This window comes from Cimex lectularius, unplaced genomic scaffold (assembly GCF_000648675.2).
Source record: "Cimex lectularius strain Harlan isolate CLEC.00 unplaced genomic scaffold, Clec_2.1 scaffold257, whole genome shotgun sequence".
Lineage (NCBI taxonomy): Eukaryota > Metazoa > Arthropoda > Insecta > Hemiptera > Cimicidae > Cimex > Cimex lectularius.
The window spans coordinates 141,675-154,028 of record NW_019392829.1 but is presented as its reverse complement, the minus strand read 5'-3'; the positions used below and the strand labels follow the sequence as shown (position 1 = coordinate 154,028).

The window sequence follows — 12,354 nt, the reverse complement described above, 5'->3', positions numbered from 1 at the left end:
TAAGGAAAAGTGATAATATTTATGTAATTTAGCCTGACCATTTATATTTATAGAAAAACATTTAGTTTTGCACTATTAATTGTTGTAGTTGTTTTATTCATTTAGGGTCTGGCACTTAGGCATCCATAATAAACTTAATCCTACCCACTCGCCATCTCTTTATCCTGGAATCATATTTAACTGACTGCTGCTTCAGTGTGAGATGTAGCAATCGCTACACTATTATCAAACCAATAGCCAGTGCCCCCCAAGGGAGCATACCTAGTCCTATATATAATTATAACTTAATCCTAAACTCCTGTTTAACAAATCTTTGCTTCAAAATTAGGTGTGATAAAATGTTCTTGGAGAAAGAGCGAGCCAACCCAGTGTTCCACATGGGAGCATTCATAGTCCTATCCTGTTACTATTTACACTGCTCATGTGCGCTCTTTGACATGACCCTCCCCGACAACCAGGATTTTTCTTCAAACTAAAACAGGGCCTACCACTAGTTATAACTTAATCCTAAACTCCTAACAAATCTTTGCTTCAAAATTATGTGCGATAACACGTTCTAAAAGAAAGAGCGAGCCAACCCAGCGCCCCCCAAGGGAGCATTCTTAGTCCTATCCTGTTACTATTTACACTGCTCGGGTGCCCTCTTTGACATGACCCCCTCCTGGCACTCGGGATTTTTCTTCAAACTAAAGCAATGGTTTCAAAATTAGGTGTGATAAAATGTTCTTAGAGAAAGAGCAAGCCAACCCAGTGTTACTCAAGGGAGCATTCTTGGTCCCATCCTGTACATTATTTACACTGCTCACTTTTCTATACATATGCCAACGTTACCTATGTGGATGATACCACAGTATTATCTTCTAATCCAAATCTTATCCATGCAACCTCCAATATCCACGAACAACTTGGATTTATAAAAATTAGAGGGCATAATGATGAAAAATGTACCGAGTGTACTTTTACATTGATAAAACAGTTTTGTCCTCCATTGTATATCAAACAGGACCTACCAACTTCCACTCAAGTCAGATACTTAAGCCTATACCTAGACAGCAGACCCCACACTCTATTTAAGAGACCAGAAGATTTGGACAACTATGAAGACTTAAGAATTTTGTTTGTCAAAACTAAATTAACACAATACAAGACATTACTGCAACCACACAGGACATATAGGAGTGGATGGCACTCAGCTGTTGACTCTGAGAATCTGCTGGGAAGCAGATTTTGGGGAGGATGGGCTGAACACTTTAACCAAATCCTCAACTGCATTACTGTGATCACTGATGAGGCCATTGCTCGCCTCCCTCAAGTGGGGACCAGCCAGGATCTGGACAGCCTTCCAACAGAAGAAGAGGTCAGAGAGGTTGTCGAGCAACTTTCCTGTGGTAAAGCACCAGGACCAGATGCCATTCCTGCTGAAATTTATAAATCTGGTGGGCCAGTCATGGTACAGAAACTGGCTTGAGATGTTTCAGTCGATGTGGAAAGCAAGAAAGGTCCCACAGTAAATGAAAGATGCTAACATTGTGCACATCTACAAGAGGAGGAAGGGTAACCGTCAATCCTGTGACAATCACAGAGGCAGCTCCCTTTTGTCAGTAGCTGAGAAGATTTTGGCTCGCCTCATGCTCAACCGCCTTTTACAACACCTTGAGCCGGGCCTCCTTCCAGAAAGCCAGTGTGGCTTCCGTGCAGGACGTGGAACAGCTGACATGATATTCGCTGCACGCCAGCTCCATGAAAAGCACAGTGACCTCTTCATGACCTTTGTTCATCTGACAAAGGCTTTCGACACAGTGAGCAGAAGTGGCCTGTGGACGATAATGGAGAAGTTTGGCTGTCCCAAAACACTTATCACCATTGTCCGACGATGGCATGATGGCAAGGGTGCTGGATGATGGGGACGAATTTGAGGCCTTTGCAGTGTCAAATGGCTTAAAACAGGGCTGTGTCCTAGCCCCAACACTATTCAGCATGGTTCTCTCTGCCATGCTGACTGATGCGTCCTGTGACTGCCCTGATGGCATACATATCCGTTATAGGATCGATGGCGGGATATTCAACCTCAGGCGCTTGCAGGCTTTCACAAAGGTGAAACAGGCCCACGTCAGAGATCTTTTGTTTGCTGATGACTGTGCCCTCGCTGCTAGTACAGAGCAGGAAATGCAACATGAAATGGATTGCTTCTCTCAAGCCTGTGATAACTTTGGTCTAACAATCAACACAAAAAAGACCGAAGTCATGTTTCAGCCTGCACCAGGAAAACTACCATGAACCTTTCATCACATTTAAAGAACTAAAGAACAGCAACTTCAGACTGCTGAGAAAGTCAGCAACAAGATTGCCAAGGCTAGCGCTGTCTTCGGGATGCTTCGCGCAAACGTTTGGGAGCGGAGAGGACTTAGGCTCACCAGAAAGCTTAAAGTCTATTGTGCAGCAGTACTCACCACCCTTCTATATGCCAGTGAGACCTGGACTGTCTACAGCAGACTGCAACCACTTTCATTTGAGTTGCCTCCGCAAACTCCTTCAACTCAGATGGCAAGACAAAATCCCAGACACGGAGGTCCTGGAACGGGCCAGCATCCCCAGCATTTATACCCTCTTGGAGAAGGCCCAAGTCAGATGGGCTGGGCATGTTGTCAGGATGCCAGATGATCGCCTACCAAAACGCTCAGTGGGAGGACAAAAGAAACGATTCAAAGACTCCCTGAAAACATCTCTAAGTGACTTGGGTATTGACCTCAACACCTGGGAGTCTCTTGGTTTGGACCGTACAACCTGGCGAAGCAGGCTCACCTCAGGAGCATGTGCAGCGGAAGTTAGAAGAGCTGCAGAGGCAAAGAAGAAACGCATTGCTTGCAAGGCCCGAGCTACCTCCACATTCAATGCGGCACTCACCTATGTATGCTCGGCATGCAACTGAGGTTTCAGGGCTCGTATTGGCCTCATAAGTCACCAGCGGACCCACAACCGTACACACCACACCCAACATTGAAGTCATAGTCATCTTCGAAAACGAAGGACGAACAACAACATAGGAGTGGAACTGTGGGGTTCTGCCAACCCATGCAATATCCAGTGCATCCAATTTTTTCACTCAAATTGTCAAAGCCCCTTACTACCTCACTAACCTCATTATCCGCAACTTCAACATTCCTTTTGAATACAAGTTGATCCAATTCCGTTTCCAAAAGTTCCACATAAAGCTCTTATCCATCCTAACCATATTGCTCGACCCTTTCTACACTTTCCCATGCCAAGGACTCGCATGTCGCCTTAAACGACAATCGCTGGAGACCTCATTACTCTTAACATGTGTCCTCCGGCATTGTGAACAGAAAAAACATACATGCACATATTTATAATATGTATTTTGATATGTACAAGCTACAAATAAATTATTTTAACTTTTATCCCAATTTACATTAATTATATTTCTAATTTAGAATCCAAGAGGAAAGCAGTAAATGGTGGTTTCATCTTTATTCTCTCATTTCTTCTTTTGTCAATTCTGGAAGTGAAGAGAATTCATTAGAACAGTTTGTGAGCTCACTGCAACAATTTATGGAGACAAGTTCACTCGGGGAGTACTCGGCTAGACTGAAGCTTCTTCTTACATTCCATTTGCACTGTTTGTTCTTGCCGAAGTCGACTAGACAGCGTATTTATTTTTAAAAAACAATGATTATTTTAAACTGGATTATTAATAACTCAATTTTATAGAATTGGCAGTAAATGTGTTATGGAACTTGCACAATTTTTATAAGCTTTTCGATGAACACGTGGCGAAAAAGGTGAAAGAGTTGTCAATCCCGATTGAAAAGAAGCTTAAGGATTTCGTGAAGATAGCCAGGTGGAACGACATTAACTATTGGTCAGTAAAAGCGGCTGTCGAAAAGACGCACAACACTATTCACAAACATGTCAAAGAATTTGAGGTAAGAGGTAAAAATTGTTTAAAAAAAGTCAAACTTTAAATGTCACGTATTCTTTTAGAAAATGCTTAAAGATCCTGCCAACACAGCAATGGTCAAATTATCAGAGCTGAGAAACATTTCAGAAATGACCTTCCCAAAATTTGATGAGAAAAATTACATTTCTGATATCAACGTCTTGGTATGTCTTTATTAGTTTCATTCTATGTGTTTTATTAACATTTTGAAAATACTTTTAGGAAAATTACAAAGACGAGGACAAGACAGAGCTACTGAAGCACTTGGAAACCCTTTCTCGAAAGTGCAGGCGCCTCTCTAAACAGACTATTTCTAAATGCACTTATTTAAAACTTCTTGAAAACCTGTCTTTCTTTGTGTCTGACGTATTGGAAAGTGGAAAGTTAATTAATGAATTTGATGTGAGTTAGCAAACACAATTAATTAAGTACATATTGAATTGATAATTTTTTATTGAAATTGCAGCTCGATTCATCGCTCCCTGAAGACAAAAGGAAATCCGCAGCGAAAGCCTTGCTTCAAAGGAAAAGAAAAGCGGTGTCAGACTTGTTTCGAACATTGACACAGTTGGGTCTTGCATATAGATCCGGACTGTTAATGTATGAAAAGAAAAATATAGAATTTTCAACACAGATGCCTATAAACATAAAGTGCTCCTTACAGCAAATAAATCCTTGGTAAATTATTTCTATAAAAATATTATTATATTATTTTCTTTTATTTTAATTGGCTGGCTACCATAGCACTGGTGCCTCGATGTCTTTTCCATCTCATGTTTTGGCAGTAGTAGAGATTAGACGCTTCCATACAAGAGCTTTACAATCTTTTATTTCTACTGAAAATTGTGGAATGTTAGAAAAATTACATACATTTACGTTTAAAACATACTATTATATGCCTATCTTTAGTTTTCCCATTTTCCACCTTCATTCAAATAAAAGTGAAAACCTTTCAAACAGTTAAAAGAAATTACAAGCCATCTGAATATTTGATATATGCAGGTGCTCACCACCATTCTCTTTATAAAGATATAAACCTAATTTGGTGGGTCTGTGAAGTATTCTATATTCCACCACAAACCTACCTACACATACCAAAAAGCTAATAAATACATTCACTCAATAAGGAAAAAACTACACGTGTATTATCAAGGTCTTTGAGTGGTCTCTGGCGCTTTCAGAAGAAGCCCTATGGCCAGCCTTTGCTGCGAGATGGGGGTGTCACCGCCATAATTTCGGAGGGAGTAGCTCACCCTCAGCTATGTGGCGGAGTTCCTTACCAAACCAGGACATCTGATTTCTGGTGCGATCCTTAAATGCCAGTATAAATATACGAGCGACTTCAGACTTGGATACAACCTATAGGAATATGCTTTGGCAAAGTGTTAGGGAAGGTAGGGATGACACTTGGAATGGTACTCGAGCTGGGCAACTGGCCAACTCCGCTCTGGATCCTACCAGCCGTACTCGTCTGGGAAGATCTTGCTGTGTAAGCCAACTTGTTTACTCCGCCATACCTTTATGGAGCTAAATTCTTGGAGCTTAGATTGAGGTATGCTGGTTTTCAGCTCATCTTTACAGACAGGTCTAAGACTGATGAAGGTGTGAAGTGTGTTGTTTATTGCGAGGGTGCGTCTACGTCATGGTAGACAATGTAGCGTTTACACGGCAGAACTTTATATGCTTTGGCACATGCTTGATGGTTCTGCCTACCTAATCTGCACCAACTCCCTCAGCGCAGTTTCTGTCCGTGACAGGTTTTCCGTCGACCCTCTTGTAGTGCTTTTGTTGGAGAGGTACCACAAACTGAATCATTTCGGCAAAACAATGATTGTTGTCAGTATATCTAGACACTTAGGTCTGGAGAGTAAAGGTGGGCGAGGTGGTTAAGGCCTGGACGTCCCAGCCTCCAGACTTAACCACAGTGTTCCAGCCCTCTGATGCTATGAATGCAATAAAAACCATGATTAAAAGAAAATGACAGTGTCAATGCGCTGTGTTGTCAGAGAAGCTCTCACATATCAAGAGCACTGTCAATGGGTTGACACACGGCCAATTACTTTCAGGCCAAAGCCCACCTGTCCAGCATGTAGAGTACAGTTGCTTGATGTGTCCCACCAAAGGGTGCATTTTCTTGGTTCCATACAAAGCAGGAATGTCACCCGATCTGAGAATTGCTCTAGAGCATGGCAATGAGTATGTCCTCTGTTCTGATTCTTGGAGGAAATGGGGCTGTTCTATTGCAGTTGTGTATACCTAGTTTGTGTTGAGAGTGAATGTATTTATTAGTGTGAATGTGCGATATGAGAGGGTCGATGGAGGAATATTGAGTACCCATCACCCTAATTGAAAAAAAGGCATTTAAATAGGAGTGAATATATTTAAGAATGAACGTGAGTATGAATGGGCTTGGATCTGCATGTGTTGGATGCTGAATTGACCTAGCTATTGATGGCCCTCTCCCCCCAGCCAAACCTCGGTGGCTAGACTGATGACTGAGGTTTGCTCCCAGACTGCCAACACCCGGGGTGGTGATTCTTGAATGTGCCGGCAGTTTGGTGTAAATAAAAAAGCTAGAATTGTCAGTGGGCAGGTAGTGAATAGAAAATATTTGTACATATTGTATGTACATATATGTGCAAATTTGAGCATATATAAATCCAAAACAATATGTGAACAAGCCTTCAGATGTGACTATTAATTTATCTGCTTTCTCGCTGCAATCATTGTTTTGTTTCAGATGTCCATATCTTGTCCTATACGGCGCTAATTGTTATATGCTTCACACTAATTTTACATCTATTGAAATTTTAGCAACAGCGATAAAGATTTACTATCATCCTGGAGTCACACAGAGGAGATTTTTCTGACATGTGTAGCACAATCCGCACAGTTGAAAGTAGTCCTGGAAAAACCGCATAAAGACCTCGGCCCACAAGTTACTGAACGGATAAAAGGATTCATATCTCATTTCTTGGTAAGGATGATTTTTTTAACAAATTGATCGTAAAGATGGGTTTCCATTACACAAAAATCACTCGTGCGACTGTTTCACAAAACTTGTCGTGCGTTGTGGATTGGAACCAGGTCTACATTCGACTTACCTAAATTTATCACTACTGATTTTTGTGGGATGCTAGACATATAATTCATCTTAATAAGAACAATAGAGGATGCAAGAAAGGAAATGAACATCAAAATGGGGCAAAGGCAAAAAGTACAACTCAAAGTTTTGCCAAGCTAGTAAACGCTGATGCAGCAGTTGTTGTAGTTGTATTCTTGTGCAAACTGATGGCTCACCTTGTTTTGCCTCTAGATTGCAAACCTCGTGGGCATGGTTAACCTGAGACAGCGTTTCGCGAGTGATTTTCCTGATTAGTTGTACGAGTGATTTTTTCATGCAATGGAAACCCAGCTTTATGTCTGAGTCAGCAAAATCAGTCCTACGCGCTTTCATCTCTCTCTCTCTCTCTCTCTTTCTCTCTCTCTCTCTCTCTCTCTCTCTCTCTCTCTCTCTCTCTCTCTNCTCTCGCTCTCTCATCTTCCATCTATCTTATCTCTCTTGCCAAAAGTCAGTGTTCTTTCTTTTGTCTTCTAGTCTGACTAACTCTTGCTGTCATTATGTGTTCCGAGTGATCATTTATTTAATCAAATGAGCAGCTTATGTTTTATTTTACAAATTAACCTATTGCAACTTTTGTTTTTCAGAAACTGTTGCAAGATGTGAAAGAATCCATCATAAAGAACTTTGAAAAGCTTATGTTGTTAAGATGTCAGCTTGCTCAGTTAAAAGACGTCGATGTTGAAAATTGTGGATTCATATGCAAGAAATTTGACAATTTTAAGGTAAGTTTAATTACAGTCATATTTCTTAATCTAATATGGTGATTATGATTTTTTTATGTTTTGCTCTACTTTTACAGAATGGGTTGAAGGCATTTTGTAACAATGTGATCGTTTGCTTGCCTCAATTTCTCATGGTGCTTGACGCTTGCCCAGAGCAGAGCAAGATGTCGAGCGAGTATAACGAACCGCCCAATATTTTTCCAGCAGAACACTCGAATAAAATGGTCAACGCTTATAAGTTCGATGAAGTCTGGGAGGAGACGAGGTTTAAAATCAAATTCATAATCACGACTGCTACAAGGCTCAGGGATAAAATTACCAAATTTGAAAAACATCATTTATTTGCAAGCACCCTCATAGGGAAAAACAGTGGCGTTGATGTTATTAGGAGTTCTGAATACAAAGAATTAATAGATGATAGTTATAAAAAGCTGACAAACATTTTAGCCGACTTGAAAACAGTTAAGGAATCTTTTGGGCTAAAACTTGATGAACAAACTCCCAGAAATCCACTAGTTTCATCATTAGAAGGACTGATTCATAACTTAGAAAAGAACTTACCATATTTGTATAATGAATACAAAAACCAAAAATTATTCCCACTTAAGAATCCTGAGAATGTAAACAGTTTTAAAAACAAATTAGAGAAAAGCGTACATAAAAGTTTAATAATTATACAAAACCTCTATAAAAATTATTCTCCTTGTGGTGAAAATATAGAAGAACCGGAAGAAAAAGAAGGTGAAATGGAAGAATTTCTTCTTAATGGGCACATTAAAGATAAAATTGTCGATAGTCTTTTATCAGATGTCGAAACTTTTAATCTTCAAAGTATTACAGAAAGCATAAGCGATCTTTTTGATGAAGTTGCTAAGATGGTGAATCCTGAAGATGCTAATGAATGTCAACTGTAAGGATAACAAAAATATTTTTTTTTTAAGTGAAAAATGTGTACAATTTTAATTTTTTTCTTTAAAGGTTGCTGAGAAATTGTTTACCAATATTCGACCAGCTTACATCGTTGTCACAGTATTTTTTAACACAAGAGACACTATCTTTAAAAGTTATGTCCAGACTACAGTCATCCTTACTAGCTGTATTCATAGACTTTGGTCGAAACGTGAGTTCATATTAACCAAATTAACAATGGAAAAAAATTAACAATGATTTTTTAAAGGGATATAACGTTCCGGAAGATCTTGTGGAAGATGGAGAAGAAGGCGAATCGCAGGAGACAAAAGGTGGGATGGGCCTTGGAGAAGGGGAAGGTGAAAAAGACGTATCGGATCAAATTGAAAGTCAAGATCAACTGGAAGATGCCAAAAAACCCGGGGAGTATGGAAAAGAAGAAGATAAAGATTGCAAAGTATATATTAAAAAAAGGTTTTTTAAAGCACATAATAAAATATATAACATTTTAAGGAGGAAGAGAAAGGCATAGAAATGGAAGAAGACTTCGGTGGGAATTTGCAAGACCTTGAAAAGAAGGATGACGAGGAAAAGAGCGATGAAAGTGACGGTGATGAACCTGATAAAGAAATGGGTGATACTGAACAAGGCGCTGAAACTTTAGATAAAGAGGTACATCTCAATTGACTTTGAACCACTTCAGTTTTAATTTTACTCGTGTTTATATACAGATTTGGGGAAGTGATTCTGAAGAGGAGGAAGAAGAAGAATCTAGCAAACCGAAGGAGGAAGAAGGTAACAAAGGATCAGAACAGACCGAAAAAGAACTTGGAGCCAAGGATAATTCTGATCAACAACAGCCGAATGAAGATACGCAAGAAAAGGAGAATAAACGACAACAGAAGAAGGATGAGATTAACGAAATGGAAGAAAATGAAGTCGATGAGGAACAAGTTAATCCATATCATGGTAAAAATTTATATTTCATTTTCTCAAAATTCTTTATAAAACATAATATTTATTTGTAGGAAATTTCCCGCCTTCCCCAGAAGTAGAACCTCTTGAATTGAGTGATCAAGAATCAATGATGGATACTGATGACCTCAGTGAAAATTCAGACACTGAAGACAAAAATCCATTTGACATTGATGCAATGAAAGGTACTTTTTAATTTAAACTACCTCATTTTAGTTTTTTATAAAATTAAAAAATATTTTTAGATAAAGATAAAGAATCTGACACAAAAGATGAAGAAGCAGAAGAAGGTGGGGAAGAAAATGAAGAAGAACCAGATAAAAACGAAGAAGAAAACATTGAAAAACCTCATCTGAAGAAAAATGAGGAAGAAGTACAAGAAGAAAAAGAAGAAGAAGGTGATAAAGGTAATATTAACATGTTGCATTAACAAATTGTTCAATATTTGATCTACATTAAAATGAAAAACAGTTTATTTTATTATTAAAAATCATGAGTATTTTCAAATATGAGAGATATTAATCATTGTAATAATTTATCAAATTAAAAGATGAAAAGGCAGATCAAGGAGAAGTAGAAGAGAAAGAAGAAATAACGGAGGAAAAGAATGAGGATGAAGCTGTAGATGTTGATAAACCAAGTGATGCCTTAGCAGAACCTAGCCAACAAAAAGAAACAGCAAAAGATCAAGTTAGTAACTACAAATTTAATTTCTTGGAATTCGTAATTTATTTAACAAATTTTGAAAAATATCAGGTGAGTGGAGACCAACAAGAGGATCCTGAGAGCACCAGTCTGGATCCGTTAGAGACGACAGGCAAGGAAAAATCCGGCTCAGGCACAGCCGACAAGTCGACCAGAGATGATGGTGGTCACACAGGCCATCAGGGTAGAATGAAGAAGGAAGGGACAAAAGAAAAAGAAGAAAAGAGGCAAAGGCCGGGAGAGAGTGAGATGGAAAGGAGCCTTGGTGATGTAAATGAACCTGCCCTGAAAAAAATGAAGACGATAGGAGTTCAGAAAGACCAAGAAGTTGAGAATATAGAGCCCACTGAAGAAGCCGACCTTTTCCAGCATATACATCAGTCTAAAGATACCAAACATGACACACAAGTCATTGATGCAGCAACTCAGGTAAATAAATAAATTAAACATAACATTGTGTTAAATAATAATAATAAATTAACTCTCCTGATGCAGGAACAAGCTGAAAATACGCCAGTTCCTAACAAAGACAATGAGGATGGGCAAGAGCCAGAAGATGTACCAATGGAATTGGACGAAGGTGTGTTAATTCAGTTTATTTTCACGTTCTTGTCTAAAAAAACAAATTTCCAGATGAAACACCAGAGGAGGAAGTTGCTCTGAATAAAGTCGGCCCTGAAAAAATTGGAGATGCGCATAAAGAAAATAAAGAAACTAGTAAGAAAAAGGGAGATGGCGAAGCTCTAGAAGAAGCAAGCGTACAGGTTAGTTTCAAAAGTTTCAACTCCAAATGTTCACTAAAGCTTTCTTTTCTTTCAGGTTGAAGGAGAGATTGTACCAACGGCTCATGTAGAACGAGGCTCGGACAGTACATACTATACAAGGCTCGACGAACTAATCGTGGAATGTATAATGTCAGGTGAACATCTCCAATCCTTACAGGGAGAGTTAGAAAACCAGCTTGCTTCTTGGAGCCAGGTATTTAACTGTTACTGTTTTGTTTTAAGATAAGTAGTGTAAATTTTTTTTAAACTTTTCCTAGCCTCCTGCTGGAGAAGAAGCTTTTTCTGCTTGGGAAAAACTCTGCACTGTTACATCATCGTTGGTTCGAGATCTATGCGAGCAGTTAAGACTTGTGCTAGAGCCCACAACAGCTTCGGGTCTCAAGGGTGATTTCAGAACCGGACGGAGAATTAACATGAGAAAGGTGGTGAAATCGATTTATTTTTCTATTTCAGTGAAATTTACATCTACGTGTTATTTCCTTAGGTTATTCCGTACATTGCGAGCGAATTCCGAAAAGACAAGATCTGGCTTAGGAGAAGCAAGCCATCAAAAAGGGAATATCAGATCGTCCTGGCAGTCGATGATTCTTCCAGTATGGCTGATAATCATTCAAAACAGGTAGCTCTTTGAAATGAAATCTTCAAAAAGATTGAATCTTTAAAAAAAATCTGTTAACAGCTTGCTTTTGAATCATTGGCCTTGGTCAGTAGAGCTTTGAATCTGCTTGAAGTTGGTGATTTGAGCGTCTTAAGTTTCGGTGAAACTGTTAAAGTTTTGCATCAACTCGGCGAACCTTTTACAGATCACAGTGGTGCAAGGTACACGACAAAATCATACTTTCATACTTTTTTAAAACAATTATTAACAGCGATTGCTCATATTTTTATCCTGACAGGCTACTACAACATTTTTCATTTGACCAAAAAAAGACAAAGATTGGCGCATTGGTGGATCATGCAGTGTCTTTATTGATGACAAGCTCTCGTCGTACAGATGCTGATATTGCCCAGCTGCTTATTATAGTCTCGGATGGCAGGGGAGTCATGTCTGAAGGTGAAGAATCAGTAAGAGCCAGTGTTCGCAGGGCCAATTTACAAAGGGTCTTCATGATTTTTCTCATTATCGACAACCCAGACTCTAAAGTAAGTAATTAAAAGTAATTAAATTATAAAACT

General features: G+C 39.1%; 1 protein-coding gene across 1 annotated transcript in view; it reads left to right on the top strand.

Moving 5' to 3' along the window:
* The window catches only part of LOC106668987 (midasin), a 241,911-nt gene that overhangs the window by 229,291 nt on the left and 266 nt on the right, over positions 1 to 12,354 (top strand). The window contains exons 52-74 of the mRNA XM_014398213.2: positions 3,453 to 3,667; positions 3,730 to 3,944; positions 4,003 to 4,122; positions 4,181 to 4,360; positions 4,425 to 4,636; positions 6,773 to 6,935; positions 7,667 to 7,804; positions 7,882 to 8,714; positions 8,783 to 8,924; positions 8,982 to 9,170; positions 9,227 to 9,385; positions 9,445 to 9,682; positions 9,742 to 9,873; positions 9,934 to 10,095; positions 10,239 to 10,378; positions 10,445 to 10,822; positions 10,889 to 10,973; positions 11,027 to 11,157; positions 11,213 to 11,371; positions 11,436 to 11,600; positions 11,663 to 11,797; positions 11,858 to 11,997; positions 12,075 to 12,321. Coding sequence (XP_014253699.1) covers positions 3,453 to 3,667; positions 3,730 to 3,944; positions 4,003 to 4,122; positions 4,181 to 4,360; positions 4,425 to 4,636; positions 6,773 to 6,935; positions 7,667 to 7,804; positions 7,882 to 8,714; positions 8,783 to 8,924; positions 8,982 to 9,170; positions 9,227 to 9,385; positions 9,445 to 9,682; positions 9,742 to 9,873; positions 9,934 to 10,095; positions 10,239 to 10,378; positions 10,445 to 10,822; positions 10,889 to 10,973; positions 11,027 to 11,157; positions 11,213 to 11,371; positions 11,436 to 11,600; positions 11,663 to 11,797; positions 11,858 to 11,997; positions 12,075 to 12,321 — 4,678 coding nt within the window. The remainder of the gene's footprint in view (positions 1 to 3,452; positions 3,668 to 3,729; positions 3,945 to 4,002; positions 4,123 to 4,180; positions 4,361 to 4,424; positions 4,637 to 6,772; positions 6,936 to 7,666; positions 7,805 to 7,881; positions 8,715 to 8,782; positions 8,925 to 8,981; positions 9,171 to 9,226; positions 9,386 to 9,444; positions 9,683 to 9,741; positions 9,874 to 9,933; positions 10,096 to 10,238; positions 10,379 to 10,444; positions 10,823 to 10,888; positions 10,974 to 11,026; positions 11,158 to 11,212; positions 11,372 to 11,435; positions 11,601 to 11,662; positions 11,798 to 11,857; positions 11,998 to 12,074; positions 12,322 to 12,354) is intronic.